The sequence below is a fragment of the Medicago sativa genome, chromosome 8 (assembly GCF_051527215.1).
Source record: "Medicago sativa cultivar Bolivia chromosome 8, Bolivia_mono, whole genome shotgun sequence".
NCBI lineage: Eukaryota > Viridiplantae > Streptophyta > Magnoliopsida > Fabales > Fabaceae > Medicago > Medicago sativa.
Window position 1 is genome coordinate 68,558,518 of NC_140756.1, and position 14,038 is coordinate 68,572,555.

At 33.1% G+C, this 14,038-nt stretch overlaps 2 protein-coding genes across 2 annotated transcripts; one reads left to right on the forward strand and one right to left on the reverse strand.

Moving 5' to 3' along the window:
• Positions 1-4,445: 4,445 nt before the first annotated feature.
• On the reverse strand, positions 4,446-6,390 carry LOC146900893 (serine/threonine receptor-like kinase NFP). Its single transcript, XM_085734632.1, has one exon. It carries the CDS (start codon positions 6,373-6,375, stop codon positions 4,582-4,584), a length of 1,794 nt encoding a protein of 597 aa, XP_085590758.1. The 5' UTR covers positions 6,376-6,390; the 3' UTR covers positions 4,446-4,581.
• A 3,579-nt stretch (positions 6,391-9,969) lies between these two features.
• Positions 9,970-11,885, forward strand: LOC146900894 (putative pectate lyase 4). The gene is made up of 4 exons (XM_085734819.1): positions 9,970-10,431; positions 10,851-11,206; positions 11,320-11,455; positions 11,594-11,885. The coding sequence occupies exons 1-4, from the start codon at positions 9,970-9,972 to the stop codon at positions 11,816-11,818; spliced, it is 1,179 nt and encodes a 392-aa protein (XP_085590945.1). The 3' UTR covers positions 11,819-11,885.
• Positions 11,886-14,038: the final 2,153 nt, after the last annotated feature.

Sequence of the window (14,038 nt, forward strand, 5' to 3'; positions counted from 1 at the left end):
CACCAAGACGCTTAGGAGTAGTAACCGTGTTCCAGTTGACAAGGTTGATGCCTTTGTTACTGGTACCCTTCCAGATAAAATTACGAGTTGCTCTATCAATGCTATCACAAATATTTTGGGGCAACCAGTTTATTTGCATATAGTACGATGGAATGGATGTAAGAATCGAGGATGCTAAGGCCAATCTTCCTGGTTTGTTGAGAAGCTTGTTCTTCCAAGAGGCAAGTCTAGTATTCATTTTATCAATGATGAAGGAAAAATCACTCTTCTTTGGCCGGCCTTTGATGATGGGGAAGCCGAGGTACTTGTGAAGGGAGGGGGTGCTCCGGATGCCTGAGATGGAGGTAAGTCTGCTGATTTTCCTTTGAGGAATTCCAGAAGAATAAAAGGCTCTTGACTTGGAGAGATTGATCTTCAAACCTGATGCATGGCTGAAATTATCTAATAAATTAGTGACAAGACGAATTTGAGCATTTCTAGCCTTAACAAAGAGAAGGACATCATCCGCGAAGAGAAGGTGAGATAAAGGAGGCCCTGTATTAGTGATTCGGATAGGTTCCCAATCTCCTTGGGTGACAGCAGTGCTGATAGCAACAGAGAGCTTTTCCATACAAAGAATAAATAAGTACGGAGATAGTGGGTCACCTTGACGAAGCCCATGAGAAGGTGTGAAGGGAGGCAATTTGTTACCATTCCATAAAATAGAGAAGGTGGGGGAGGTAACACAATGCATGATGAGCTTTATAGTGATTTCTGGAAAACCAAAATCCTTCAAACAAAAATTAAGGAACTCCCAGTTGACATTATCAAAAGCTTTTTCAATGTCCAGTTTGAAAGCCACATAGCCTTTTTTCTTTTTGGATTTTCTCATGAAGTGAACAAGTTCCTGCAAAACAATTGTATTGTCAGAAGTTCCCCTACCAGGCAGGAAGCTGCTCTGATAGGGGCCAATAATATTATTAAGAATCGGTCTCAACCTGTGAACCAAAACTTTGGTAATAATTTTGTAAACAACATTGCAAAGACTGATGGGTCTGAAATCTTTGTAAATGTTTGGAGTGTCAATCTTAGGAATGAGTGCAATGAGAGTATTTGAAATCTCCGGATCAAAGTGACCAGTTTGAAAGGCTGATTGAACCAAGTGAAAAATGTCATCTCCAACTATGTGCCAATATTGTTTGAAAAAGACACATTGGAAACCATCAGGGCCGGGCGATTTGTAAGGTTTCATGGAGTTGAGAGCAGTGAAGACCTCTGTCTTGGTAACAGGCTTGGTTAGGGAAAGTTTACTAGGTTCATCAAAGGTGGGGTGCTGGCCAAGGTTGAAGGTGCGGTTGTGCTGGGGTTGGATGTTGGCCAAAAGGTTTTTGAAATGATTTTGAGCTTCAGTTTGGAGGAAAGTATCGTCGGATGTCCAAGTACCATTAGGGAGTTGAAGCCTGTGGATTCTATTTTTCTTTCTTCTAATGATGGTTTGAGCATGAAAGAAAGAACTGTTCTTATCTCCAAATTTAATCCACTTTTCACGGGATTTTTGGTACCAAAGCATTTCTTCTTGAAATAGAATATGATTGTATTCATTTTGCAGTTCTTTTTCAAGGAGAGTATGCCTAGCTGAATCAACACGCTCTAGGTAGTTCTGAACACCCTTGAGTCTGTTTTCCACATGTTTCTTCCTTTTGAAAATGTTTCCGAAAACTTCTTTGTTAAAAATAATAGACTTATCTCTAACGTTCTGCAAGGCGGCAATGGTGTTGTGATTAGAAGAATTCCAAGAATTAAGAACCAAATCCTCATAGTCGTTGTGGTCAATCCAAGCAGCTTCAAAGCGGAAGGGTCTAGGGCCCCTAGCTAAGGGAAGACCACCGAAGCGGAGGAGAAGAGGATTATGATCTGAATGTAACCTGCAAAGCACCTCAACGAAAGCTTCTGGAAAAGAAATGCGCCAATTAACATTAGCAAGGCTTCTGTCAAGCTTTTTAGATAAAATTCGAATGCCATTGTGGTTACGATGCCAAGTGAAACGACCACCTGTAGTTGTAAGATCAAGAAGATTGCAGCTATCCATAAAATTAGAAAAAAGGGCAGCTCTGTTATGATGAAAGATACCCCCTCTTTGGTCACTGGGAATGAGAGTTTCATTGAAGTCACCAATTAACATCCAAGGGCTAGTGATATTATGGCTGATTGTTGTGAGGTAGGACCAAAAATTAGGGCGCATGGTATGGTTAGGACTAGCATAGACACAAGTGCAGGTAGTGTAGGCATTTCCCTTTTGGATAGTGAAGGTTATGGAGTAACGGTTATGGTCAATAACAGTTGAGGATGTAGTAGTGGCTGTTTGTTTAAGGAGCCAAATTCCTCCTGACTGTCCTATGGCTTCAACAATGTGGACAGGAGTGTAACCAAGATTATTCAAGAGAAAAGAAAGTCTAGAGTAGGGAGTATGAGTTTCAAGAATGGCTAGGTAAGTTGGGTTATACTTTCTAACTAAATCTTTCAAATGTCTTTTTGCATTGCTATTTTGGGCCCCTCTAATATTCCAAGAGAGGATTGAAATATCGAAGAGATCTTCCATAAAATACAAAAAGGAGAGAGATACCTCGGAACTATTTTTTATTCAAGAGGAAGAAAAAAAACATCGACCGTAATTGAAGAAAAAAAAGTTGTATAATATTCTTTTTTTTGCGATTACTCTAGTCGAGGAGGAAAAAAATATTGACCAAATTTGAAGAAAAAAAATACTATAATATGTTTTTGCAATTACTAAGAACGCTAGTTGAAATCTGAAATTCTATTGATAGATGGATAAGGCCGTTGATGTGTACGCAAAACATTGATGGAAAATAGGATTGTAGGTGAGGAGAAGAAGGGTTTTTTTTTTTTTTTTTTTTTAATTTTAACAAAGAGGGGAATAAATGTGTGCCACTCGCTCTAGTACAGAAGATTTAATCCACTTGTCAATTTTTTATTGGGAACAGCAAAAACAACATAAAATGAATTGTTTATAAGTTGGTTTTTTCTAGATTACCGTCGAAGAATAGTGGGTAATTTACCCACCAACCAATGAAAATGAGCAATTTATTGGTGGAGTCAAGATGGTTCATAGATACCACCTAAAAAGGTGAATGTTCATTGGTTGAGGTAAATTACCCACCATTCTTTCCACGGGTTCCCTAGCACCCTAGCTGCTTTGCCTCCGTGTCAAAATATATCCGCCGCAAATATGACCATGTTTTCTAATTTTCCCGTCAAACCGTTGCGGCAGATTCAATCCGTCGTAAATGTAAATTCAAAAAAAAAAATTCCCACCTAGATTTTGCATCCTCCACGAAGGTAAATTCAAACTTTTTTCGCCGATATTTTGCTTGGGCTTTTGCGTCCGCCACAAAGGTAAAAAGGTCGATGCAAATGATTTTCTGAATAAAAACAGTTGAAAATGACTTCAAGTGGGACATTTTCGCCGCAAAGGCATATATTCCCGCCGCAAATTTGCGTAGGAAAGCTGTCTGCCACAAAACCCTAATGCAAATACAAGTATTTTATGTAGTGACATACATCTAAGTGAATTACATTCAGCACATCAGTTGATCTATGAGCTGCATGTGAACTGAATGATTCCTTGGTTACTTACCAATCAAGCAAACTTTACACATTTTCTCTGCTATACTCAACTTTGCTACTCCAATTATCAGTTCTTTTTAAACTAGTTGAATAAGACTTTTGAATTTTGAATGGCCAAACAACTAGTTCTAGAGCCAACTATCATCATTGCTTACAGTTGCTGACAAGTTCTTCAATTCCGCAGCTTTGATATCTGCTTGAAAAGCTCTATTCTTTACAATAGAAGTTTTCAGCACCAACGTTTGATTTTTATCAAAGAGTTATCCTTCATGGTCACATAGTAACCCTTCACTAAGAAGATTGTATTGCATTAGAGGAATATATAACACATCTTCTATCATTGTTATCTTACCATTCTTGCCTTCAATTGCAATTTTCCCATTCCTTATGTTGTTAGTGTTTTATGATAAGCCATATTCACTCTTGTAGTTTTCCTAGCACCAATTCCCTTCACCATTTCTTATTTTTTGTCATATGGTTAGAACAACCAATACCTAAAACCATCAATGTGAATTGCAGCTTTCATTACTGGCTGTTGTAAGCATTATAAGTACAATATTAGAATCTGAGTCTTCTTATGAAATCTAGTACAAAAGTTGAATGTACATTAATGTCCACAAGTACTATTTCTATAGATAAATGAGGTATCTAATCTACACTTAATTTTTGTAAATTTTAATTTGTATGTACATCAATTCTTGTATAGATCAAAAAAAATTATAGGCAGATAAGAAGCAAAATAGTTCTAAATTAAAATATATTTTTTATACAATAGCCCTAATATGATAAGAACATAACTAATAATGTGTACTATACATATCAACCTATCTATCCTAAGAGAAGTTATTTTCTGCCATTTTTCACACAATCTTGCATAAGATCGTTACTAATATACAAAGGAAGGCATCAACAATATACCAAATTTGTAATGCAAGTACTGAATTTGCATTCCCTCAATCAACGAGCTATGATGGGAGTAACCATTTCAGCAACCTCTACATCTAATCCATAAGTCCAAGACCTCTCTAACAAAGTAGGAGAGTGTTGAGTTAGAAGAGAAAGACTAAGAACAACTTCTCCCATAGTTGGTCTTAACAAAGGTTGTTCTTCTATGCAATTCACTGCCAAAGTGAATAAACTAAGAGCTTCAACAACATTATAAAACCTCCCTAACTTAGGATCCATCCATCTTCTAACACTTTCTTCTCTCTTTTCTTCTATATCAAACACACACTTAATATCTTTCCACAACATATTCACCTCACTATGTTCGCTATACGACAAAAACTTCTTTCCTGTTATTAACTCCATCAGAACCATTCCATAACCTAAAACATCAACTTTTGTTATCATAGGATTCTTTGTAGTTCTTGCAACAGAAAAATTTGCTATCTTGGCCTTAAATTTTGAGTCAAGAAGAATGTTACTTGATTTGATGTTCCTATGGACTATACTTGGTTGTGTGTGTTCATGCAAGTATTGCAGCCCTATTGCAATATCAACAGCTATGCTTAACCTCTGACTCCAACTAAGAGTGGAAAACTCAGATAACAACCAGTTATAAAGAGATCCATTTTCAGCATATTCATATACAAGAAAGTGATTTCCATCATATCCTGAAGATACACCTATTAATTTCACTAGATTTGCATGATTTACCTTTTGTAAAATCATCAACTCTTCTGTGACTGTGATATGTCCCTTTACATTTTTCACAGCCAATACCAAACCATCTATTTTAGCTTTGTACACTGATTTCCCTATCTTACACATTTCATTAAGGTTCATTGTAGATTTCATGATCATACCAACTTCATACACTTTTGGCTTACTTACATAGTTTGAAACTTCGGAAATTAACTTATCTGTTATCTCCACAGAAGGCACACACTTATTCTCACAAGCCTTTCTCTTCCTTAAACAATAAACATAAACCAGATATAATATTAGTGAAATTAGAATAGTGCATCCTAGACTTATACCAACGGAAATAATAATAGAAAAATGATTGCTTCTCTTTCTTTCACTTGAAGAATAGTATGATTGAGAAAGAGCAGGTAAGTTTTTCACTGGGATAAAGATTGGAAGGTTGGTTGCAGCAGTGAAGTTTTGACCAAAGTTGTTTGTATTTGCTGTGATTATGTCCATTGGTGATGTACCAAACTTGGAAGCTACAAGGGTGAGATTATCATTAGACTGCCAAACATAGGTAATGAGATACTCTATCCCTTTTGCAAAATAGTTTGAATTAGGACAACTACAGAACAAAGGGATGGATATTTTGGTGCCTATTTTCAACAAATATGGATTTAGATTTGGGTTTGAATCTTCCACTGTCTGCCAATTAGTGAGATTTTGATACGAAACGGTCGAAAGATAGTAGTAACTTTCACCATCTTTGATCAAGTGTGAGATATTGGCAAAAGAGTAGTTTCCATTTCCACTGCAACCACAAGTTATAGGTATAAGCAAAAGTTGGCCTTGAATGAGATTCATATTTTCATCTTTTATGTTGCTTGCTCTTGCAATGGATTGAGGACTAGTGTCAAATATATTAGATATGGCTGTGAGGGTTAAAAAGTTTGGAGAGTTAGCAAAGTATGAAACATATGTGTCACATGAAGGAGGGGAATTCAAAGGGCATGAGAAGTTTGTTCCATTGGTTTGTGGCAATTGAAGTAGGATATGGATGGCAGAGAAGAATATGAGTGCAAGAAATATAGTTTGAGATGGTAGGAAGGAAGAAACCATTGTTTTCAAAAGTTGGTGAACAGATGAAGGGCACAAGGGAAGATAAATAAATAATAATGATAGGTTGACACTCTTACTGTTTACATCCTTTGTACCACTCTGAAAAATTTAAGTTAACCAAATATAGGGTCTTGTGATCACATCTTTTCAGTTGTGTGACCACTATTTTTCAGAATTTAGAAACTGAAAATGTGGTTACGCAACTAAAATGCGCGTGACCACTATTTTTTCACTTAGTTAACCAAATAAATTTGGAAAAATAGTGGTCACACAATTTAAAAAAATGGGGTCACATAGACCAAATATTTGGTTAACTTAAATTTTTTAGAGTGGTACAAAGGATATACATATTAAGAGTGTCAACCTATCATTGCTCTAAATAAATAAAGAAAATTTGTATTAGTCAGAGATAACCAAATTCAATATTGTTAATAAAGTAAGCTGGAGATTTTGTCTGTAGCTTTAACCTAAATTTCTTCTGTTGCTTTCCTTTTTTTTTTATGAGGGATTCTGTTGCTTTCCTATTTGTTGACACATTGGACATTTGTCATTTATGTTGACATTATGCCATTCATGCACACGAATGGAATTACAATAATTCAAATAATTCTATACTACATCTTACTCTTAACGTTTCAGCCAAGATTGTGCAATTTGCTTGAATATTCTAGTGCAAAATCAATCTTAGGACGGCTAGTTGTCTTTGCTCCCACTTTTATCTAAGAATGAGGAGAGCAAGCAAGGCCACATACCAAACCTAAACAAGGACCCAACTCCCTTGCAATCGGACATTCACACATTTGAAATATCATTGGATATTTGATTAAGATAAGACGGTTCAAATTCAAGTTTGGAATTTTAAATTATAAAAGAAGAATTAAAATCTGTTTTTCTTTTCACTTTCAATCTAGATGGAACTGTTACTGATGTCCCGAATTCATAACCTCATATAAAATTCTTGACACATAACTACAGTCGACAAAAATGAATAGTATAGTGTATCCTTAATGTTGTTTTTGGATTTAGAAAAGTACTTAAAAAGATATTTTAAAATTGAAGAGATTACACGGCAAGGTCGCTCTTTTAAGACTTTTCGTTGCATTACACAAAGTTGTGTAAGGTAGGCTGTCAACCGTGCTGCCTCCAACATCAAACAGTTCAGTTTGAACTGTGCGATTATCGATTGTACTATAGATAATCGTTGGAGAATTAAATACCACTCGAATGGACGGGAAGAAAATATGAAGACATGAAAGACTCGTCAACACAAGTCGAAAAGAATTCAAAATTTCAGAATATTTTTCGGAACTAGGCAAGCTCTCCTTTTATATGGAGAATTCGTAACAAATCCGGAGAAACATAATAATTAATAAAGAAAACGCTTTCGTATAATTGGTTAAATTAATAAAAATTAATTTAACATTTTCAGGTGATAAAAATATATATCTTTTTTACCCATGCATGGTCTAGACAGCGTCGTCGTCGCGTGTGTTATATATATTTTCTTAAGCGCTCACTTCGTTCACAAAAGTGTATATCGGCCACAAGAACACACTTTTGGAAATGAACCCTCACTTATATTAACATTACTAGTGTGTGCGTTTTCTCCTATTTCATTCCTTACAGCCACGGATACAAGTAGAGCTAATTGGGGGCACTTGACCCCACATGCTCTATTACTTTTACTTAAATTTGTTGAATAATTTTACTTTTTTACCATTAAAAATAAGTTTTTCCCCCACAAAATATTACTAATAATTTTTTCTGAAGAAATTAATATGCAACAGTATAAAAAATATATTCGAAAAGACTCAAAATGATGAAATAAACAATAGTTTTAAAATATAAAGTCAATAGAAAATTATATTGAATATATTTAAGTATATTCAAATTTTTGGATATAAAATGTCATAATTTTTGTAGTCTCTGCTTTTTTAGTGATAATAATATCACCTATGTATTAGTAGATTTTTTAATGTAAATTATTATAGTATATGATTTCAGAAAATAAAAAAAAAAATTAGTGTATGATTTTGCCCCCACTTAACAATATTTATGGATCCGTCCCTGATTCCTTAAAACAATAATTTTCAAGAAATTACGTATCCATGCCAACGACCAATTTTTATTTCTCAAACGTGTATTCAACATGCCCGCAGAGCACAATGGATTATAAATCACAAAACTTGATTTATTCAATAGTAGAATACCAAGAATACTTATTTCTCATATCAAACTTTTTTAAGGCTTCAAACCTAAATCTTAATCGGCATAGACAATAAATTATTAAAACAGTGAATAAGCTTTGTAATTTAGAATGAACAATGTTTTTAAGATTTGGAATTGAGGTAAATCTATTTTCTTAAAAAATTACACCTCTTGGCTCAATCACAGTGATTAAAACAGTGAATAAGCTTTGTAATTTAGAATGAACAATGTTTTTAAGATTTGGAATTGAGGTAAATCTATTTTCTTAAAAAATTACACCTCTTGGCTCAATCACAGTGATAATAGGATTTAATCTCGGGTAGACTGGTACTACATGTATTTTTTTTTTTTTATGGTGGCCGGGGGTTTGAACCCCGGACCTTGCATATTTTATGCATTGTCCATATCAACTGAGCTAAGCTCACAAGGACGGTACTTACGTGTATATTATAACCGTTAACTATTTAGTCATAATTTTATTCATTTATTAAATAAAGGGATCAAAGTTAAACAAGTTAAAAATATAGAAGGTTGTGAACTTGTTACTTTGGAGGGATTGTACTTGACGAAGAATATAGGGTGGAAGTAGAGCTCAAGTTAAATTGTTCCATCATGGTTAGATGTTTGCATGTTGAGTTAGTGAGCAATACAAGACTCCTTGCTTCAAATTGGAGTGTTCATATTTGTTGGGATACCTGACGGTTGTAGATGTAGATATGTAGTATTGTTAGTAAGATATATTTAACATGCATATTTAGTGAAGTCTATAAATTTAATTAATAAACTAATAAAACCAAAGTTAAATTACACAGTCCAATAATATATTACGTAATAGATTGAAATCAATAATGTTTCAATTGCATAAAAATAGCTCCATCAATCATCATAAACAAATAAAACATACATATACAGATATACTTCCAAACAAAATAACAATAAGGATGATAGACTGTGTTTTGTTTACCGAAACCCGTTATATATATTTACCGAAATAAGATAAATTCTTGATAAAAACTCTCTAAATAAATAACAATGCTCTTATTTATCGCTACTCGTTACCTCTTTCTTCAGTTATTGTCTAGATTTAGTTAATTGTTATATTGTCACAATTTAAGTTAATGATTTAAAAACTAACTAATCCCTTCTTCATCCTATATTTAGTTTCCTTCTTAAACGAGTGAGTCTCTTAGCCAAAGCTTAACACAACAACTTGAATAAACTTCTAAACCACAAGCAACCACTAACAACTTTAACCGATATTACCACTTTCTCACACCATTATTTTCCAATATAAAAATCAAGCAAACTTCTTCCTCCTTAATATCCCTCTCTTCTCAATAACAAAATAGTATTATAATTAATTTAAAAACAAGTATATATTGAATCATGGCTTGTCATCAAGTAATCAACTCTGTCTATTGGTGCTTTATTTTACATGTTGTTATGGTCATATTTTTTACTACAAATTTTAGTTCAGCAAAGCAAACTGAGATAGAAGGCATGGAAATGAATGTGATTGATCAATGTTGGAGATTGAATCCTGAATGGAGGAAACAACGACAACAACTTGCTCTTTGCTCAGTGGGATATGCAGGGAAAATGACAAACAACATTGGTAAAGACCTAATCCATTATAAAGTTACTGATCATAGTGACAACCCTTTAAATCCAAGACCTGGAACATTGAGATATGGAGCTTCTAAGATTCAAGGTAAAGTTTGGATCACATTTCAAAGGGATATGAACATTGAACTTGTGAGACCACTTCTCATTAGCAGTTTTACTACCATTGACGGTCGAGGTGTCGATGTCCACATTGTAGATAATGCGTGTTTGATGATATATAAGGTAATTACTAATAATAATGTCAAAATTACTAACAAATATTCAATTTCAAATGAAAAATTAAAAAAAAAAGTCAATTGGAATCTCTCCCATAGTGCAACTTTGTAGCAAAACAAATGCATGTAAAAAAGTGTTATCAACGTTAGCCTAGTTAATAAAAACTGATATACCTTTAATACTAGAAGATCATCTGAAAATTTAAACAAATGAAATTCATCTTTATTTTATCATCTCTAAAACATATACTAAATTAAAATTGGAGATGAATTTTAACAGTTTTCTCTAACTTTCGTCCATATTTTCTTTTTCATTCAAGTTTGGACAATCATTATTATCGATACTTTAAATTTCTTCTTTTATTATTTCAAACATGTATCTACTACTTCCTAACTTAGAATGACGTGTTTCTTATTTGTTATTAGGCAACCAACATAATCATCCACGGAATTAGGGTTCATCATTGTCGACCCCAAGCTCCTGGAATGGTGATGGGTCCCGATGGAAAGATAATTTCATTAGGTCAAGTTGATGGAGATGCAATCAGATTGGTTTCTGCTTCAAAAATTTGGATAGACCATAACACACTTTATGATTGTCAAGATGGTCTTCTAGACGTTACGCGAGGTTCCACTGATATAACGATCTCCAACAATTGGTTTAGAGAGCAAAACAAAGTTATGCTTCTTGGTCACGATGATGGATTTGTGAGAGACAAAAACATGAAAGTCACTGTTGTATATAACTATTTTGGACCTAATTGCCACCAACGCATGCCTAGGTACTTAAGAATTGCAAAATTATTGTGTTATTATTCAATATAAAAAATTAGAAGTTAAAAAAATTACCATATTTATTTATAATTTTTATCATTAATTAATTAAAATATTACAGAATTCGTCATGGATATGCACATGTTGTGAATAATCTGTACATGGGATGGGTGCAATATGCAATAGGTGGAAGTATGGAACCAAGCCTTAAAAGTCAATCAAACCTCTTCATAGCACCATCCACCGGGAAAAAGGAGGTAACTATTTCAAGCCAATTAATTCACAAAACTTTTATGATTGTTTTGTTTATAAAATAAGTATTTTTTTTTTTGAAGAATCGTTTATAAAATAAGTATAGTATGTTATATTAATTATTAATTATATAATTGGTGTAGGTTACATGGAGAAAAAGTAGTAATGGAATTGGAGATACATGGGAATTTTATTCAGTTGGAGACGCTTTTGAAAATGGAGCATCCTTCATTGAAACAAAAGGTGGACAAGTGATAAAACCAAATTATAACCCAGAACAAAATTTTAAGGTTGTTGATGCCAAATTTGTAAGATCATTAACAAGATCATCTGGTGTATTACAATGTAGTAAAACCTCAATATGTTGAGGTAAAATTTATAAAGAAGTCGTGTTTCACTCTCATAATTTTAATGATTAAGGGATTACTTTTTGCTATCTAATTATGGAGATATTTAAACAATAAACATTATTATTAGAAATTTTGTGTAAAGATATAATCTATACTATATATAAAATATGCAAGGTCCGGTGTTTGAATCCCGGCCACCACCAAAAAAAAATATATAAAGAAAACAATCTCTTTCAGCTCTTCTGGGCTGGCTTTTTCTTTCCAAAAATACCCTCAATTTTCAATACAAATAACACATGTAACAAATAGATAAAAATAAATTTAAATATTAAAATAAAAGTGTAACAAACACGATATAAGTATATATATGTTCAGTTTTTTTCCATTATCATTTAAAAAGTGTAACAAACTAGATTAGTATATTTATACTTACTTTTTCATTATCTCAATTATACCCTTAAACAAATTTTTCTATAATAAAGATTGTTGGTGTCATTAAAAAAAAGAATTTAGATTATATTTTTATGTTATATTGTTGGTGTCATTGAAATAGATAATCATGATTAGTTTGATTTGTTATAACTTGAAAGCAACAAACATTTATATTTTGTTTTAATCAAAATCAAAATTTCATAAAAAAAAAAACACCGTTCATAGTTTTCAAACGTTAGCGCAATAAAAAGAGCAGAAAACGGGCACGTGAGTAACCGTCTTTTCACTAGTCGGAATAATGAAAAGGCCAACTCTTTTAATATTGATATGATCAGTTTGAAATATATTATTAACCTAACTTTCATGACAAACACAAAATGATTGTTAAGAAATTATTGTACTTTTTTTCTTTTTAAATGAAAAATATTAGTAATTAATTAAATTTGTATTTATCCGAATTTAAACTCAAACCTACTACTCCTTAAACTTGAGCTCAAATTAGTTGAGTCATCCAATCTCCTGAAATTGTTGCATGTTAAAAGGAGAATCTTAGAAGATGTCTATAAGTTACAAAGATAAGGTTAAGGCTTTAAAATAAATCTGAGTACGTTAACACGAATTTATTTTCAATATAAATGTAAAATTGAATATTATATGAACATGACAAAATTGTTTTCACACTTCATTTTTTTTTTTTTTTACGAAAACAAAACGATATTCATTTATTCAAATCGATAGAATACATCAGAATCAAGATCGCTAAAAACGTAAAGGATGAATCTGCGAACAAACTCACAGCACCCAAGTTAATAGCATACAACGGCAAAATGCCTACAAATAATATGATAAAATTTAAATCACCAGAATACTCTTGCTTCTGGATCTGCTACGTTGACGTCCAAATCATTGATTGAATCTATGATTGACTGAAGCTGATCTTTCAATATGAACCAACGAACACCGCAACAAGATGCCAAATCAAACAACGCTGCACAAGACGACGAACAACACAAGGTCGCACTCAGACGACGAAATCACGAAAAAACACAAAAGAAAACGCTTGATATTTGTGAAAATCACTTATTTAGATCGAAAGAAAGGGGAAAAAAGATGCAGATGGGTGATTTTAGGTCAAAAAATGACCTAAAACCACCCTCCTCGATGAGTGAAAGAGAAGGAAAACTTAATTGTAGTTAATTATTCATATAGAAGATACATTAATTATTTCATCTATGGGCATGTTATGTTGTTTGTAGTTATTGAGTATGCGCTAAATTTCATACATTTGTTCCATATATAACAAATCTATTATCTGCCATTTTATAACTATTGAATTGAGAAACAAGAAATATCTTACTTCTGGCATCTTCTTGTGTGTATCTTCATTTTAGTTTCTCTCATAGTTTCTTTGGAGAATGACTACTTTGGTAGATATTAAATAAAAAGTCATATATGCCGTTGAGCATATGACTCATCATTGTTAAGAATAATTGAACCCAAAGATTGTTAAAACTTTTTGTTGGGAAGATGTTGCAACACTGTGGACAAAAAAGATGTTGATGAATATTACACTTAGAGAACACGCGTGTGTGCCTTGTGAACAATTCATGGTCTCACGCTTGACTCTACATGAGGTTTTTTTCATGGTCCCACGCTTGACTCTACATGAGGTTTTTTAATAGAGAAATGCTAATTACAATCGCTATTGCAATCGCTTTTGGACACTTGCTACCTTATTGGCACACGTCATTGTTTTACATAAAATTTAAACCGGCAACCGGTTCCATTATTTCAATGCATTTTAAA